The sequence below is a fragment of the Anolis sagrei genome, chromosome 2 (genome assembly GCF_037176765.1).
Source record: "Anolis sagrei isolate rAnoSag1 chromosome 2, rAnoSag1.mat, whole genome shotgun sequence".
NCBI lineage: Eukaryota > Metazoa > Chordata > Lepidosauria > Squamata > Dactyloidae > Anolis > Anolis sagrei.
In genome coordinates, this window is record NC_090022.1 from 128,059,756 (window position 1) to 128,079,571 (window position 19,816).

Consider the following 19,816-nt stretch of genomic DNA (forward strand, 5'->3'; position numbering starts at 1 on the left):
CGTCTCAGTCAATTGGGAGGATTGTAGATGCTTCATTTATCCAGCAGGACCATCAATATGTCTGTGTCCTTACAGGTCGTAGTTGCATTATCTAAAGGGACAATGGCTTGTGTTTCACTGTTTCCTTATAGGTTATAATGAGGCACATACTGTTCTGCCGTGACACTCTTACTGTAGAGCTCCCCTTCTTAGAAATCCACAAATAAGCTTTCCACATGTGACATAAGACTACTTGGTGTCTTGTCTTGTAACTGCCACGTTCCATCCTTCAACACTAGCATTCCTCTGCCTTTGTTTAGATAGTATCCTGGGCAGGAGTAGAGGAACAACATTATGAAACATCTGCAGTAAGGAATGCAGTACTGCTAACTGTCTTTGACTTCCCTATGACTGAGCAGCTAAGTCGCCTACATCTTTGTGCAGATGAAGGGACAGTATTAAGCCCTCACCTGGATTAATTTTATTGGGGTCCAGGCTAAATGTTATTTTGCTGGAGAATCAACACCCTCCCCCCTTTTCTAATTCTGTCAGTGTGCCTTGGTGTTAATTCGTCAACACTCCTTTTTCTGTTCCTCTTTGTCGGCTCTTTGTTTTTATGATCAATGTATCCTTTCTGAACTAATGTCCCTGCAACCTGTACTTTCCCCCTTTACTCCCTTCTCTTAACTTTCTTCTTGGCTCAATATTTTCCAACAAGTGGGAGGCTTTTTAGTAAAAGCTGGTGCAAGTTGTTTTTGGTGGTAAACTTAGCTAAATCTAAAGACAGAGTCAGCCAAGAAAACAATTTGGGATTGTGCTAGTCATTGGATTTTTCCTTATCTTATTGTGAAGAACACAGATGGGAAACCCTAACAAGACCTGGCCCAAGAACAAGTGGGGCTGCCACCCACTTCCTCTCCCAGAGCAGATAGAACAACCAGACATTTTATTTGTGTAGCTTCTGTCCATGTATTCCTGACCCTGCTACAGAGAGCTAAAACCAAAGTCTCTGCCACTGCAGAGGCCCATTTCGGTTCTGTATGTAATTGTAGGAGGCTGGCTACACAAAGCAAGAGATTGCATCTGGATTAATGTCTGTCCCACACCCTACACTTAGCATGCATACAAAAACTGGTACTAAAAAGTTACTTGCTGGAGAAAGTTCTGTGGCGAGCTCATTGCCTTAGATGTGCCTATTCTCAAAAAACCGAGAGAGCCTAATATTTACTGCCAAGTGTGTATATTTGAAAGAATATGCAGAGCAAGAGTGAGGGGACCTCATTCTGTGATTCTCCCCCAGAGCCTGTGGGGCTATTTGGAGACTACATTTCTTGTGAGAAGTTCAGTCAGCATAGTAGTAGATAATAAGTAAGGCACAGATGGGCAACTCTGGCTAAAGTCTGTGCCCCCATTTCCCCTATAGACTGCATGCCGGTTTCAGGGTTGGGTATATATATGATGCAGGGGCTGGATTGTCATATCACTGGTCATGTTATGATGGGTTTCAGTCCAGGCCAATCCCATATTTAGGGGCAGTCTTACTATCAGGGCTGCAACATTTCCTACTTTTAAGCCTGGTCCATAATATACTAATTGGTGTTCGGAAAACACTGGAATGTGGGAGATCTCTGTGGGTGTGTACGTGTTGGAGGTATAAGGAGGCAGGCAGCTGCTGCTAGTGATGGTGCCAGAAGGCTGAGAACAGGTGGTTCTCACTTCTTCTCTTTGCGTGTCTCTGAAAAACTGGGTGTGGCAGATTTTCGCTTGTTGACAACGCAGCTAGTTCTATCAACTAGTCCTGCTGAGTAGAGTCACGGCCTAATTTGCAGTCTGTGCAGAGCTCCTTCATCTCTTTTCTTATAGTTTTTTCTTCGTGTATTCCGTGAAATGCGCACCTATGGGTTTTCCCCTGCGCCTGCGCAGCAATCCGGATATTCTAACGATTTAATGAATTTTTAAATGATTATTTTAAATGATTATTTACGGACGCGGAAGCCCCGCCCCTGTCCCCGACCCTTTGGACGCGGCTCCTGGCTAGTTCCTTTTTCCGCGCCAAACAGGCAGCATCTCCGGACTTTACTCCTCGATTACTAAGATCTTCCTGACCATTGGACTGTTTTTTCGGCTACCTACCTTCTCCTCTCCTGAACACGGACCGGCTCGACCACTCTCTCTCCTAAACAGGCTAGATGTCTTCCCTCTACTTTAAAAATTGCTCGGCCTGCGGAGTTAACCTCCCTGAGGCCGATAGGCATACCAAATGCCTCCTCTGTCTTGGAGAAACCCACAATCTCCAGACATGTGAAATTTGCTTGAGCTTCACAACCAGGGCTCGCAAAGGCAGAGACGCCAGATTAAAAGCTTTATTGTATGAGCGGGCCCTAGCGCCCCAGATGCTCCCCGTCCCCTCCCAATCCTCCCCGATTCAAGAAACTGCTCAGCCTTCCTCCCCACGCGTTGGGGATAGGCGTGATTCTACTCAGGCGAATGCTTCCCTTGAGGAGCAGCCGAGAAAAAAATCAAAGCCTTCTAAACAGGCCACGAAGCCTGCTACAAGGAAAGAGAAACTAAATAAACAGAAAAAGGGACGGCAACTCACTGGTGTTCAGCCCTTGAGTCCCCCTATACTTGAAACGGTGCCTCACCTTCCCGATTCCACCCTGCAGTTGCAGGAACCGCTCCCAAACATTTTGGAAATGGACGACCCCTCCCCCCTCTCGAGCTCCTAGCTCCCCACCTGGAATTGGATCAGCCACCCGATCTCTCTCTCTCCCCCCCTCCTTTGCCCCCCTCTCAAACCTCTCCTCCCCCCTCTCCAAGCTCTCCTCAACCCCCGGTACCAGGGGAAACGCCTTCCCCTATACAGCCAAGCACCTCGGCGCAGCTCCCCAGACGCCGCCAGCGCTCCCCATCCCCTCATCCAAACCAGCCCTCAACCCCCTCCCACCCTCCTCCCAAGAAGGTGCGATCTCTTCCTCCAGAACACTACCAAAGCTATGGGTACCAGGAATACCCTTACCACCTTTATCCCCCCCCTCCACCTCCTTTTCCATACCCTTTCTACTACCCTCCCCCCCCCGACCATTTTAGGGGGCCTCATGCCTATCAATACCTTGACCCTAAATATCCACAACCTCCTCGTGTATCACCCACGGCTACACTCTCTCAACCACCAGACCCTCACCCCGAAGTGGATCCCCAACCACTTTCTCATGACCCTCACATGCCTCTCCAACCAGAGACTGACACCATTGATTTGGAGTCCACTGAGGATACTCCTGTTATTCAGGACCCGGTAACAGACTCTGACCCATCACCTCAGCATTTGGAGGATTTAAAAAAATTCTCAGCCCTTATGATCAGGTTGGCAAGGACCCTGAACCTTACCACTCCAGAGCCTTCTGATACAGTCACAGATCCATGTTTTACTTCTACTGAACAACAGGCACCTGCATCCACTGTGTTGCCCACGCTGCCTTATCTCTTGAAAATCCTTAAAAATACAGGGGTTGCTCCATCTCTGGAGCAACCCCTAAAAGGGCAGAAAATTTGTACCGTATTGACTTATCTTCAGCCTCATGGCTGTCCAAAATGCCCAAAGCAAACTCTGTAGTGACTGATGCTCAACCAAAACCAATCCAAATTAACCAGTCATCTCCCTCCGATAAAGAAGGGAGAAAATTGGACTCTATGGCTAAAAATGTTTACTCCTCAGCATGCCTCTTTGCCCGCATGGCACACTATGGGGTCTGTATGAGTGTCTATCAAACCCTACTTTGGAATAAAATATCTCCATATTTGGACTTATTACCGCCAGCTGACCAACCGCTGGCAAAGGCCTTTGCTCAAGAAGCCCTGTTGTTGGCCAAACTACAAAAAGACCTAGCAAAAAATACAGCTGACACTTCAGGCAAACTCATTGCGGGCTCGGTTGCTCTCAGATGCCATGCCTGGCTGAGAGCTGCAATTCTTTCCCAGTCACAACGTGCCCTCATTGAAAACCTCCCTATGGATGAGGCGGGCCTCTTTAACCCTGAAACTGATTCACAACTTGAGCACTCCCACAAGATGAAACAAACTGTCTACAAGTATGATCAACAGCCCTACACCTACCAACGCCAAAGATGGGGCTCCTACTACTATCGGCCCCAATTTTATAACAGGCCTTACAACACCTCCTTTTACAGGGGCAGACAAAGACCATACGCCCCAGCTACAGCCGCAAGACATCCGTCTCTCCCCTCCAGAGGTCAGTACCGTGGTACCAGACCTTCCAATATCAATAAACGCCGTTTTTGACATACCTTTACTTGTCACCGCATCCCCCCCCCCCACTTACATACTTAAACAGGCTTCATCAATTCCTTCCACAGTGGCAATCCATAACCACAGACACCTGGGTCCTCGACATAGTAAACAGGGGTTATGCAATAGAATTTAATACCTACCCACAGGTTGGCACTATTCTTCTCACTCAACCCTCTCAAGCCATTTGGGAGGAAATAAACTCTCTCCTTCATAAAGGAGCCATCTCTGTCACCCCTTCTCATACAACCAACACCTGCTTCTACTCTCGATACTTCCTGGTAGATAAAAGAGATGGTGGCCTTTGGCCCATCCTAGATCTCCGTAGACTCAACACCTTCATTACACCACGCAAATTCCGCATGGTCACTCTACCTAACATTCTTCCTTTCATTCCTGAAAACTCGTGGTTAGCCACGGTAGACCTATGAGACGCATACTTCCATATCTCAATCAGACCATCACACCGCAGGTTTCTGACCTTTGCAGTTCAGGACAGACACTTCTCCTTCAATTCCCTCCCATTCGGTTTGTCCACCGCACCCAGAGTATTTACAAAGTTCATGGCCGTCGTAGCCGCACATCTCCGTCAACAAGGCGTCACGGTTTTTCCGTACCTTGATGACTGGTTATTTTGCTCGTCTTCAAGGCCTCAATTGTGTAAAGATATTCATTACACCTTATCTCTTTTACAGGTCCTTGGACTGGTTATAAACCAGGACAAATCCCATCTCCAACCGACGCAACGCATCCAATTCATCAGAGCTATCTTAGACACCACACTCCAGAGAGCGTTCCTCCCGGAAGACCGGTTCCTCAACCTCAAACAAGCTATTACTACCCTACAACATTCCCAGCAGGCCTCTCCCTGGGCTATCCAGTCCCTCCTGGGACACATGTCTTCTACCACAAATGTGACCCCATTCGCACGCCTCCGGATGCGGCCCCTACAAAACTGGTTCATCAGAACCTTCGACCCTCTCCGCGACTCACAGTCTCGGGTTCTTCACCCACCTCACTCTGTCCTCCACTCCCTCACATGGTGGACAAAAGCACACAATGTTCTCTTGGGGATGCCATTCAACCAACCCCGCCCCTCCGCGTCCCTCACAACGGACGCCTCCAACTCGGGTTGGGGAGCTCACCTCAAGGGGTTCCAGGTCAGCGGTCACTGGTCCCGGCAAGACCAGAAATTCCACATCAACGCCCTCGAGATGATGGCGGTGGAGAAAGCTCTTTGGGCCTTCGTCCGAATCGTATCCAACCGCATGGTCCAGATAGTGACAGACAACACCGCTGTCAAATACTACATAAACAAACAGGGAGGAACGAGGTCACAAACACTTCTCTCAATCGTCACACGCATCTGGGAATGGTGCATTCAACACAATGTCCTTCTCACAGCCATCCACCTCCCGGGGCAGGACAACATTTTAGCAGACTCCCTGAGCAGGACAACGAGAAACAATCACGAGTGGCATCTCCACCCGACACAATTCAAACTCATTACACGCAAATGGGGCACTCCCAGGATAGACCTCTTCGCCTCCCCAGTGAACACTCATTGCCCTCTCTACTGTGCAAGACTCTGCCCTCGCGCATCCCCAGGTTGTCTCGGAGACGCCTTCCTGTTCCACTGGACACCAGGCCTCCTCTACATCTTCCCCCCGCTCCCCCTCCTGTCTCCGGTCATAGCCAAGATAATCCAAGACAACTCGGACTGCATCCTAATCACCCCGTGGTGGCCACGCCAGCATTGGTTTGCCCCACTCCTCCTACTCTCCAACAGTCAGTTCCTCAAGTTCAACCCCACCCCGGACCTCCTCACAGTGGAGAACGGGCTAGTACTTCACCCAGACCTCCAATCCCTCTGCCTTACAGCGTGGAGGATCAAACCTCAATAAACGTGTCTGAGGCAGTGTCCCGTATACTTCTTGCCGCCCACAAACCGAACACTACAAAGTCATACAACTATAAATGGTCTCTCTTTACATCTTTCGCGAGATCAGCAGGACACAACCCCACTACAGCACCTATCCCGGTGGTGCTAGATTTTCTGGTACACCTTTCTGACAAATGTTCCTCCCTCTCATCTGTCAAATGTTATCTAGCAGCCATTTCATCCTTCCGAAGAAAAGCTGGCTTGCCGTCCCTTTTTCAAGACCATTTGGTTCAATTGTTTCTAAAAGGATACAAAAATGTCCACCCTCCTGCCTCCCCTCCCGCCCCCCAATGGAGTTTAGAGTTAGTACTATCCCAGTTGTCAAAACCGCCCTTTGAACCCATGGCCTCCAATGATATTTCTCACCTTTCCTGGAAGACAGCATTCCTAGTGGCCATTACCTCCGCTAGGAGAAGCAGTGAGCTCACGGCTCTCCGTTCAGACCCACCTTACATTAGATTCCATGATGACAAGGTCGTTCTTCGTACCGACGTTACATTTCTCCCAAAAGTTGTTTCCCATATGTCACAAGACATTATTTTACCAGCATTCTTTACAAACCCAACCTCCCCGTTGGAGGTGACCCTTCACTCCCTTGATGTTAAAAGAGCACTGTCGTTTTATTTACATAGGACATCCTCTTACAGGAAGTCTCCCAAACTCTTTTTAAAGTATAGGAAAGACACTTTGGGCCACCCTGTGTCCTCACAGGGATTGGCTTCCTGGATCGTTTCGACGATTTGCCTAGACTACCAATTGGCAGGAAAAGAGCCACCATCCCACTTGGTGGCCCACTCCACTCGATCGGTCTCTACCTCCCAAGCGTTCTTGCGGGGGGTGCCACTGGACCAGATCTGTAGAGCAGCTACGTGGTCTACGCCTTCCACGTTTGCCTCTCACTACAAATTGGATATACAAGCCAAGAAGGACGCCGCTTTCGGCAGGGCAGTTCTTTTTTCCTGTGTGGCATGACCCACCTCCAGGTCAGTAGCTTGCTATCTCACCCATAGGTGCGCATTTCACGGAATACACGAAGAAAAAATAAAGGTTGCTTACCTGTAACCGTATTTCTTCGAGTGTTATTCCGTGAAATTCGCACGACCCGCCCTTCTTCCCCTCTGTCATGCCTTTACCTGGCTGCTGTTTAGCGCTGGGGAACTAGCCAGGAGCCGCACGCCGCGGCGGATGGCGTCCAAAGGGGCGGGGACGGGCGGGGCTTCCGCGTCCGTAAATAATAATTTAAAATAATCATTTAAAAATTCATTAAATCTTTAGAATATCCAGATTGCTGCGCAGGCGCAGGGGAAAACCCATAGGTGCGAATTTCACGGAATAACACTCGAAGAAATACGGTTACAGGTAAGCAACCTTTATTTCTTTCCTATGTGATATACTAACTAGGGATGCTCATAGGATGACAGTAGCTTTATTTTGTTGTTGATGGTAGGGATAAGATATTGAGTTCTTCCAATTTCCTTGCTGATAGGCAATTTCTGAAATGTCTATTTCTGAAATGTCTTTAGTACTTGTTTTCAACCAATAATATTCATGTAGTTCAATCCCATTAAGTCAACCATGACCAGTCTTACTGATGACACTTTCCCCTTGAGAATGGTGGGTTGCTCTCAGAGATCACTTTTGTTGAGTTATGATTAGTGGAGATGGCTCCTGTCAACCACTGTGCAGAGAGCCAAGCAACTCGCCTCAGGTTGCAAGTTAGGGAGCAATTGTGAATGAACTCATTGACTACCCAACTGTACCCAAGTATAATGCAGGACAATGTCTCATCATTATCATTGCTAGTTCGTTTTACTTTTATGCTTGGAAATGGAGAAAGGACATCTTTCCTTGCCTTCGGCAGCACATTGTTTTGGGACAGCTCTGTTTTGAGATGACAGCAGGAAAACATACACAATCTATTGGTCATTCTTGCTGTAAAATATTCCCAAGAAGAAAATCCCATGCTCATGATTACAGATAATACTGCAGTTATGCAAGCATAAACAAGCAAAGAGCATATCATTTCTTGATGTCTGGAAGAAAGAGGCAGGTCCTTGGGACCAGTGTATTTCAGTGCATGATCAAGCAGTTTTCATGTAACGCAAGTCCAAAGTGAGCCGCTGTGTGACCAAACCAGAAACAGGTTGTTCCTGACACATTATTGCAGTGGTGATGAACATCAAGCTATGTCATTTCTTTCTCTCTTCTGCTTTTAGAAGTTCAGGTAGGAAGGGCTGTTGTTAGGTGATAGAGCTTATGCTTTGCATACATATGGTCCCACGTTCAGATCTGATCATTTCTGGTTTATCTGAAACCTTGAGCAATTGCAGTCAGTGTAACTAGCGGTGGACTGACTATGCAACTAGTGGTGGAGTGACTGGTGCCTTCCAAACTACAGTTCTCATAAGCCTCAGAAACATACCAGTGTTCAGAGACTGCATGAGTTTTCAGGGACTATGATTCATGCAGGCCATCAGTTTGTCTGCCCTTGGTCTGATTAGGTATGGAGCAGTTTCCTACATTCTTGTGGAAGTCTGAGGGAAAGTGTAAATAGAGTGAGAACTTAGCCTGTCATTCAGATATAGGCTTGCTCTTTCTGATATTAAAAATAAGTTCAACATAGTTTAACAGGCCTGTTTATATCCCAGAGCATTGAAGGTACTCGTGAAGTTTTATCCAACTTCCCTTGGACATTTATTTGGCATTTTCTGACTGTGCTTAGTTGAATGTCTGTACTTGCTTTAGGGATCCCATCTGTCTCATAAGCTGTCCAACAAAATAGTTTTTGAAACACCATGATGAAGTGCTGATGCCTCAGCTACATTCCTAGTATAATGTGTTTTTCTAATCACAACCCAGGGTTTTAACCTGCTGATTCTTTTTCCAAGACCACACAGTAGGGGCTGCCTCCCACAAATTAGATGACGTTATATATTTTTCTTCAAAGAATAGGGCAAATACAAAAGTCTCAGAAGTGGGCCTGATTCCTTTCTCAAAGTTGCCCTAGAGTCATTGCACATTTACATTGTGATAGAAGAAATCTTTTAAAGTGTTGACCTGAACTAGTGTGCATTCCTAGTTTCTTGGATAGGATTTTTGAATTTATTCAAATGGGGGGGGGGGGGGGTTCCAAGAAATACATAAAAATGCACTTTAAAAAAAATCAACAACTTGACGGTGGTTTTTGCTTCTTAGCTGTACATTACTATTAATAACTGATGGTGACTGTGCAACACAATTGTTCCCCATCTGCTGTTTTTGCCTTCCCACAAATTGTTGAAGAAACACTGTAGGTATTCCCAGTTGATGTCTCTGAATAGACTTCACCAACCTGGTATCTTTCAGGCTGGTTGTGAGATTGGGAAAGTTGAAGTCAAAGGCTTTGGGAAGACTATATTGGAGAAAACAGATGAATTTCTCTGTCTTCTTTGTTTTGGTACTTGGATTAATCATTTTCCTCTTAAGCTTTAAAGGGATTGTATGTTATAGCAAAACTAATGTAGTGCAGTGATTTGACTTTAGAGACCAGGATTTGAATACCTTATAGCCATGGGATTCACAATAAATTAGAAATGACTCGAAGACACACAGCAATAGCATCTTATAGAACTTTGAGTTTCTACAAACTTGAAAGAAATTTAGCAAATAAATAGAAAAGGGTATTCTACTTCAGGAAGACAGATGATGAGCAAAGTACTTTGAAGAGATAGCTAACTTTGCTATAAGTGAAACTAGAAAAAAATGCTATTTTGGTATGCACCAAGAGTGTGTTTGCATGATTCTTTTTCTTCAGAACTTTTGAGTTATCTTCAGAAGAAGAATTGTATGTATTCTAATTTTATGGGTAGGTAAATTTTCATTCATACTATGTGAGCCATTGAGCCATTCTGACTAGATAGTTTGATGGGGAGTTAGGGTATAATCTGAACAACTGCTATGGTTTGGGAGCCTGGCAGCTTAAAAAGAGTGTCTGCAGTCTTCAGATTTCTTGAAATAGTGCCTTGTCTTCACATGTATACATACTTTTTAACATAAGAGTAATATAAACATATTAAATAGTTTTTGATAGTAGCGGAAGCTTCATAAATACTTTAATTCTGCCACCACATACAACATGAAGATATAACCTGACATGCTATATTAATACTAGACCATTGAAAAAAATCCTAATTATTAGAGCGTCTCTGTCTGTATATTTTCAACAGTGTTTAGTGAGCAAATATTTGGAGTCTGAAATAAACATGACTACAGAAGAGCATCTTGCGAATCTTCAGTATAACTCATACGAAAAGAACACCGTGCACCTATCTCTTTCAAGTGCCAAGAGTGCTGCAACTGACCTTGTGGTTTACCAGAAAAACTCCCTTTACTGCAGACTGCCTCCAAGTCAGAAAATAAGTTTTACAAGTAATATAATAGAAGACACAGTGGGCAGAAAACACATGCAGATCAGCCGTGTGTTCAGCTATCATATCAGATATTTACATACATAAGGCACAGGCCCCTACTAACCTGCACAAACTAGTGAGAACAGCAAAGACCCAAACAAGTTGCGGAATTGAGGAAATGAGAGAGGCAGTTAAGACATTTTGGCTGATAGTTTCAGCACACAAACATGTTCAGAGAAAGTAAGCGAAGAGTTTTCATAATTGCTATGGCATCTCGCAAATGAAGAAATAACTGTTGGAAATATGCTTGCATTTTTCCTATCCATGCTCCTAGAAATCTTGTTAACTTGTGTGTTATTAATTCACAAACCTTCCCATAGGATAGCAGTGACCATGCATCTTTACAGCTGTGTTCAGTTTCCACCCTTCCTCTCCATTAGCTCCACTGGTGTGGATTCATGACAATTACAGACCAACAACATCTGGAAAATTGCCTGATTCCCACCCTTCAGCAGGGTTTATTTTATGTGCAGTAAAATTTGGCAATATAGCAGGAAGGCACTTGAGCCCCTTGTGCAAACTCTGTGCAACTTGTTTCCTTGTAAGGAACAATGTGCCTCCCCCCAATGTCCAATTTACCCAATAGAGCTCTGTCCTCCATCCAACTTTTTGAAAAAGTTTGCCTTGATTAGTAAAATAATTGAAGAGTGAAAGTTGTAAGTTCGTGCCCCTTGTTTCTATTCTCACCTTGTAACACTTTGCTGTTGATGCAGCTGGCTTCTTTCGAAACCACTTTTTTCTGTTCTGCATATGGAAATAATTTCTGGTCCTAATTCATGGTTGCTGTCCTGTACTCTTGGCTTTTACTCCCTTTCTGCTTTCTTGGAACTTACAGGGGTTGACCTCTTGGCAAGCCATGGGTCCCCTTGCGTTGATCATCAAAGAAAAACTGCTAGTCCGTCCCCCCCCCACAAAAAAGGAAAAAAGAAAACATCTCCCCAGTGCCTCCTATTAGTTTTTCAGCTGAACTTAACAATACACTGAAAAGCACGTAGATTTTTAAAAATACTGGAGAAGTATGCTTTCTGTGGAAAAGAAGATGTGTACTAGGAATGGCTGCATAAAAAAAGCATCTGCTAGCATGTGGTTACTGCTGGGAAAAATATAGCTTTCTGTTTCTAAGTTTTAGGATGGAAGTAGAAAAAATTGACCTGTGGATATGAGAATCAAAGGGTTTTTTTGTTTCAGAGACATTAAAAGCCCTGCACTAAAAACCTTACAGAAATAGCTTTCCCAAACTTGCTCATTATTCCTCGTTACTTTCCACCTTCCCTCTTCAATTGTGGGAATTATGTCCTAACAGGACTGTTATCATGGCAGACAAAATTTGTCTTATTCTGTTTTGGTCCTTCCCCCACCCCTTTTTTTAAATAGAGATCCATGTCCTATCCCAGCTATACATCCTATCCTGAATATATTTTTGCTATCTGGCCTAGCATTCTGTTCACCTAGTGACCAATCAGTTTCTTATGTGAAGCCCATGAATAGGACATAAGAGCAGTGAGTGCTTCTCATTCTTTCTCCCATCAACTGATATTCAGAGACATAACACTTCTGTTACTATAGAATAATATATATCTATCATTACTCATAGACACCTTTAGTCTTGTTCTTCAAGAGTTTGTCTAAACATCTTTTTAGCTCTCCATATTGATACTGATTGCTACAACTGGTGGTTACAGTTTCCAAACTTAATTGTTATGTGAAAATATACTTCCTTTCATTGGACTCAAAAATTCAGCTTATGAAAGAGAGAGCAGTGCTTCCCCCATCCACTTCCTTGACACTGTGTGTATTTCTGTACTACCTGTATCATATTTTCCCTTATTCTTTCTAAGATAAACTACTGTTGTGACCACACAGAAATTTGGTACCTATATTAACAAGTAATGACATGGGCAATAAAGAAAAATACTCTGCATGCTTTTAATAAATAAGGTCCAGAAAAGAGCAGCCTGAAATGAGTAAATATTGGGAGCAACATCTCTGTGAGGTGGCCTTCACCATAATTTGTAGGTTGACACAGGTCAACATAGAATGACACATTAATTGGGGTCTTCCACAACCTCATGGGCTTTTTCTTGGTTAGGAACTGACATACTGGTAGTGTGGGTATGGAATTCAGATTTGATTTGATTTGCCCTTGTCTGTTTCATTATACTTGGTCATGGTGAACCAAGTTTCTCATAGTTTCAAAACATCTTTTTAGAGGTTTTCATAATCCATTTGTAGTTTAACTACTCTGAATAGTTGAGCATCATTGGCAAAGTCAACTTCCTCACTGTTCACTCCTTACTACAGATTGCTTATGAACAAATTTAAAAAAAAACAAATCAGGAGGATCAGATTGTTTACCTCCCTCTATTTTGAGAAGCAACTACTTATTCATGCTCTAAACAGTTGTTGTTGTTGTTTTTTTAAAAAAACATGTTATTAGTGTAAGTTTTCAGTCTAAATTTAATAAGTTACTAGCCATAAAAGAATTTATCCTCTTTTTGTCAATGTGATTCTTCCCAGTTCATCTTCGGAAATAAAATCATCATTATTAAAGTCATATATCTGTGGTTTAATAATAAGGCATTGGTATTAAAAAGTTTAGTCTTGAATGATAGTGAAATAGTCTGGTCCTGGCCAATACTCATGACTATGTAATCTATGTGTTAATCCTAAACAAATCTGAATGAACAAATTCATCCATCATTCTTTGGATATGCTACTTTAATTCACCATAATATGAGCTAGCAGTGACATTTTAAAAGTAGAAAACTATGTATATATAACTAGCCTACAACTGGCCAGGTAAGATAAAGGACCCTTTTCCCATACAGCAATTGGACATAGAAGGTTAAATAACCCCTGTTGGGCCTTGTTTTTAGCCCAGGGCCACCAGTGTGTAAGAGAGTCAAGAAGTCAAGAGACCCTTTTCTTCTTGTGTTCCAGATATGATCAGTCAGCGGTCTACAGCAGGCAAACACAATGCAGGTGCTCAGCTTGGCACAGGGAGAGGAACACTGCGACTTCGGGCCAAAGGACCAGCCACTGTGGAGGAACAGGTGGGAATCTTGACAAAGCTAGATGACCTTGCTCAAGGACTAGGGATTCATGAGTAGAGCCACTCTGAGTCCCCTTCAGGGTGAGATAGAGTGGGGTAATTATATATATAGTAAATAAATAGAGCAGATGACCACAAATCTGAGGTCATCTCATCCATCCTCTGATGAGATGGATGGCTGACAATATAATCTCCTTCCTCTGAATCATTGCTCGATAGTGATTGTAAGTGAAAAGAAGCATGCCTTTCTTTTGCTATCTCTCACCGTCACTTCGTATCCTACATCTTCTCCAAACACCTTCACATGGCATTGAAGTAGAGGAGAGGGAAACTATATTGAGCATAAAGAGGCATTGAGTATATGGAATTAATAACAGTGGCAGAATGTCAAGCCAATCTTTAGGGACCTTCAGATCTGAACCCTTCCTCGCTTTCATCACATTGTTTATCAGGATGCTGAGCTCCACTTGGTTACCAGCCCAATATGTTTGCCTCACTCTAAAACACACCCACAGACATTTGTTTCAGTTTTACTACAGCCATTTTCCTTTGCATTAGATCAGTCCTTTACAGCTTTTCTAACTGTAGTTGTTAATTCCTTTTCACAGCCATCTGCCTTCGAGGAAAAGGCCATTGAGAAGGTCGATGACCTTTTGGAGAGCTATATGGGCATCCGTGACACAGAACTAGGTGAGTTGCTGCTTCCTTCTCTCTTTCTCCTGAACACTAAACCACTAAAATTGTAAAGAGACTGTGGATAAGCTAGTTAGAATCAGCCCCATGAGAAGTGGAATTTTTCTTTGGTCTGCAGAGCTTCCTTCTGCTTCCTTTTCTGTTTCTTACAAATGGAAACGAATGTGAGGTTTTCCCGGTGTCTGCAAGCTAGGATTTAGACAAGGCAGAGTAATTGTTGGGAATAGATCTGGGGGCAGAATTAATTATGATCTCTGCTTCCTTTCCTGCATAGCTGCTACCATGGTGGAGCTGGGCAAGGACAAGCGGAATCCTGATGAGTTTGCTGAGGCACTGGATGAGCAACTGGGCGACTTTGCTTTCCCTGACGAGTTTGTCTTTGACGTCTGGGGAGCCATTGGGGATGCCAAGGTTGGGCGCTACTAGGACTCTGCGCTCTGCTGGACCCTGCGGGCAGGACCATTGAGCAGGCCACTGGTGGGCCTGGCACACCACTCTTCCCTCCTCTTGATGCAAGACCTCCTGCCTTTTCTCCATAGGGGCTGGAGAATAAGAGCAATAAATAACCCACATCAATTATTACTATATAATATGAACTGGGACTGGAATCTGCTGCTGTTTCCCGACACCTTGCCATCCCTGAAGGGGGTGCAGGCTCCTTCAGCCCTGAGTACAGTCAGCTGAATGTCTATGTTGTCAGTTTCCTTATCAGCACAGCTCTCATGGTTCATTGTTCCCAGAGATGGACTGCTAAACCCAATTCTCAATTTATATTGAATTAGTGTGTAATGTGGATTTCTAATCCTGATAAAAAATATTCTGTGGAATCTCAAATCATCCCATGGGAGATATAGATGGGGAAGGAGTTGGCTTGACTTCTGGCACACTGAATAAGTGGGGCAGGCGGGCCCAACAAACATCCTAGTCTTGCATATCAATTCTTGAGAGAACTGAGTCCTAAGTGAGTACACTCCATGGCTTTTCTTCCTGCATAAGCATCCTCTGCTAGCCCTCCTCTAGTTCGTTTTGGTACGTGATATGTATTAGAAAATTTGTTCTCTCACGTTGGACTTAATTCTCTAGTCAGGATGATTCTCCCTGTCTTCCCTTCTTCCTCAGTTTGCCTTTAGGAAGTGTCTTCATTCTGCCTTTAGGGAGCATCTCACTTATTTCATCTCCCTTTGACCCTTACAGCTTTCTTAGGCTTTGGACATCAGATATCATGATTCTTTTCAAAAACTAGCAGTCATTAAAAAAAAAACCTGAGGGTAAAAATATGCTTTTCTCTTTCCCATAAAAGTGCTCCCCTCTTTTATGTATAAGAGCTGTCCAACTAAATGTGAGAGTTTCCACTTGAATTATAGCTATTGGACCCACTCTGTAACTGGCAGAGTTTGTGAGTACTTCATCATTTCCCTGTTCTGTCATCAGCCACTGAACTGGGATCAATTTTGATTATTATTCGCCAGTGTCCTTTGACCTGGATAGGGCTGCAGGCCACAACACAGCCAACAGTTACACATGGCAGGTTTGAACCAAGGCTTTGCACCCAGGCACAGCTGTTTTCCCTCAGTCTAGCTGTGTCTGGTTTTTCCTGCCATCTAAATGGTATCCAACTCTTTCACTCTCCCAGACCCAGGCATGGTTTCCAGTTACTACCCCCTCAACTGAGTTTAGGGGTTTCTAGCCTCAGGCAACTCATGCTGTGTGGTGGTGCAAAGGCTGCTCCATATGAATCTCAGGGGATGATACAGAGCTCACCCTCTTAAACCAGTGGCATTTCCCCCTCTGTAGCTTGTCCTTTCCCGAATGGGTTTTAGGGAGTTGTTCTTCTCAAAGTGTTTTGCATCAGGATTTGGAGGCATTTCCCAAGAGCAGAAGCAGCAGCAGCAGGGAGGTTCTCTTACTCTCTAGAGTTGGGCTTGGTGTCCTTGTCAATGCCTGTCTTAACTAATCTGTCCCTATTGTCGTACTGACCTACCTCCCAGTTAATGTCTGTAAATCTCTGTCTGTTAAATTATTTATATCCTCTCACTGACTGACCTGCACACACACTCCCAGACACTGAGCCTCTACCCTGGGCTGTGTCCCAGTACTGTAGTTCAGGCAGCAGCTGCTTACCCCTGGGAGCGGAGGGGGTCCATTCACTCTTTCACTTTACAACTGTAGTTCACCTACTGTATCTCTAAGACACTAATCTAAGAGAGGATGTGGAGCCTCGTTGCCCTCTGCAACCCATGTTGCAAACCTCAGAAAGGGCCAGACTTTTGCCAGGCCTTGGCAACTTTCCTTCGTTTTGGCCCCGGAAGCCTTTGGGTAGGTTGGGTACCATGTCCTCCTTGGGGAATATTTTTGTATTCGACATGTAAAGCATCTTCAAGATAAAATATATTGACACTACTAAGTTACAGTTGCATGTGTATTTTGGGAGGATGTGTACTTTCTTTTGTTCTAGCCACTACTGTTTCCTTCTGATTCTCTTGACACAGACTTGTATATCGTAGTTTAAAAGAGAACGAGGAACCCAGAACCAAACCTGGTTATTCTTGGTTATTGCTGTAGGAGATCAGAGATGCAATAGCAATCATGTGTTTGGGCCAATCCAGAGAGAAATATAGTTGGCTCTCCATAGCCACAGATTCAGATGGCTTGAATTTTTGTCCAAAAATGCATAAAGTAAACTTTGATTTTAATATTTTATATAAGGAACACCATTTTACAGTTCACTTGTATTTAATGAGACTTGAGCATCCATGGATTTTGGTATCAGTGGAGGTCTGGGAGCAAAACGCTTGCGTGTCAAAGGCCTATTGCAGATGGTTTTCCTTTGCTATATGTCAGTTTAGAAAAGATCCCTGTCTGTAAAGTAAAATCAAACGCTGCATTGTGTTGAGTTAGCAATTTCATTTTAAAAAGACTTGAGGATTCAGCATAGCTGTTGTTGGTCTAGGTGGCCTGTCTCATGTGCTAGAGGAAGGTCCTGACTATTCCCACTTCCCTCATTGAATCAAAGGATAGGATTCACCTGGAGATGTTGGAGTGCCTTCAGACTTGCATTCTTTACAAGGAGTGCCGCTGTACTTAGAGCAAGTTTTAGTTAGTAGCTTAGCCTTGACTGTATCCACTGCACCATTTTATCCTCAGTGAAAGGTGGATTTCAGGCTTTCTGTTCTCAGATGCTGGGATGGGTTGACTTTCTTTGTTGTGTCCCTGAGATACTAAAAAAAAAAAACAAGCAGGAAGAAACACCCCATCCTGCCAATTTAGTTGGGGCTGGGAAATGAGATGCTTCCCCTCATGGGAGTCAAGGCACAAACAATGAGGGGAAAGAGGCCAACCCGCTTGTGTCCCCCCCCCCAAAAAAATCAGGATGCATGAGATGGTGAGCCTGCCTCCAGGTCCAGACTGAAGGCCATTGTGTGACTGAAGGAACATGAAATCAGTGCAGTATAGGAGGTCTGAAGGTACTTTAGGTATGTGATTGGTAGTGTTGGTGGCTAAAACCAAGAGTAAAATTTCTTGCCTATCCATGCCTAAGCTATAACCCTTTGCCCTCAGTTTTCATGCAGCTGACTTCTAAGATTCTCCTTTCTAAGCTTGTCACATGAAAACATTTGGAGGGATGCTTCTCCTAAATTTGCTTCTCAGGGTATCTGATGTGAGGGATCTGTAAATATTTTAACTGCCTCAAAATGTATGCTTACATAGTTCAAGAATGCAGCAAGTGTTCTGTATAACCAGATACAAGATACAGAAATAGAATTTAAAGGATGGATGTCTTTGCTACAACTCGTTATATAGGACCTGCCCAGATCTCCACCACTACTACAATACCTTATTCTTTTGGCATAAAGTGAAAGGTAATACTGTGGCAGGACATGGTGGAGTGGGTAGTGTGTTTGGTGGAAAACATGAATGGTATTAATGTGGGAAAACTGTCTGCCATTTCAAGATGTTCTGTAACAATAGAAATAAGAATATGCAGAGGCCACACACATTTTTCAGATGTAAAGAGCTATTAAGTTGAAGCCAGCTTTGTATAATACTTTGAGTGCTGGATTAAGAAATTGGAAGACCTGGGTTTGAATCTCCACTCAGCCATGGAAGCCTACTGGGTGACCTTGATCAAACCACAGTCTGTTAGCCACAGGGGAAACAGTGTCAAACCCCCACACAGAACACATCTTGCCAAGAAAATGCTTTGATATGTCACTATATGTCGGAAATACCTTAAAGGTCTTTAATAGCTTAAAAACCTTCTAACCAAGGTGAAAGAAGAAAGTGGAAAAGCTGGGTTGCAGTTAAACATAAAAAAACCCCAAGATTATGGCAACAAGACTGATTACTAACTGGCAAATAGAGGGAGAAAATGTGGAGGCAATGACAGACATTGTATTTCTAGGTGTGAAGATGACTGCAGATGCAGACTGCAGCCAGGAAATCAGAAGATGTTTGCTTCTTGGGGGGAGAGCAATGACCAATCTTGATAAAATAGTGAAGAGTAGAGATATCACACTGGCAATAAAGATCCACATAGTTAAAGCAATGGTATTCCCTGTAGTAACCTATGGATGCAAAAGCTGGATCATAAGGAAGGCTAAGCGAAGGAAGATAGACATTTTTGAACTGTGATGCTGGAGGAAAATCCTGAGAATGCCTTGGACGGAAGAAGATCAAACCAGTCCATACTCCAGGAAATAAAGCCAGACTGCTCACTGGAGGGAAGGATATTAGAGGCAAAGAAGAAGTAATTTGGTCACACAATGAGAAGACAGGAAAGCTTGGAGTAGACAATGATGCTGGGGGAAATGGAAGGAAAAAGGAAGAGGGGCCGACCAAGGGCAAGATGGATGGATGGATGGAATCCTTGAAGTGACTGGTTTCACCTTGAAGGAGCTGGAGTTGGCCACAGCCAGCAGGGAGCTCTAGCGTGGTCCATGAGGTCACGGAGAGTCGGAAGTGACTGAACAAACAAATGACACCCAGAATAATACTTTCTGGATTAGTACAACATAAATTGCTCAAAATATGAGAGGTTGGGCAGAGTGTCATGTTCTCTCTGTGGATATGTATAAATGAGAGAAAAATAGGTTCTTTATGAAATTGGATTGGATTTGAACAGTCTGACCCAAGACACTAATTTAATCTGTGGCCAGGCTGTTAAATCTGGACATTCTATAAAGAGAAGAAAAAAATATTATTCCTATTTATATGTCTCTAATTTTGGATATTTCAAAAGGTGTGTCCTCTTGCACTGGTCAGGGGTAGCCATTAGCTATTGTGCCTAATAGCCATTTAACTCTTTTAAAAAGCGAACACAGTAACAAGCTTGATGATTTTCTGAATGCAATTCTTCTTTCTCCTTTTTCTCTTAAGCTGCTATAGGCAAGAATGAAG

General features: G+C 43.8%; 1 protein-coding gene across 1 annotated transcript in view; it reads left to right on the forward strand.

Moving 5' to 3' along the window:
- GIPC1 (GIPC PDZ domain containing family member 1) overlaps positions 1-16,823 on the forward strand; it is a 44,084-nt gene extending 27,261 nt beyond the window's left edge. Inside the window, exons 5-7 of the mRNA XM_060764394.2 lie at positions 13,615-13,727; positions 14,335-14,416; positions 14,694-16,823. Of these exons, the coding sequence (XP_060620377.1) occupies positions 13,615-13,727; positions 14,335-14,416; positions 14,694-14,845 (347 nt within the window). The 3' untranslated portion in view covers positions 14,846-16,823. The remainder of the gene's footprint in view (positions 1-13,614; positions 13,728-14,334; positions 14,417-14,693) is intronic.
- Positions 16,824-19,816: the final 2,993 nt, after the last annotated feature.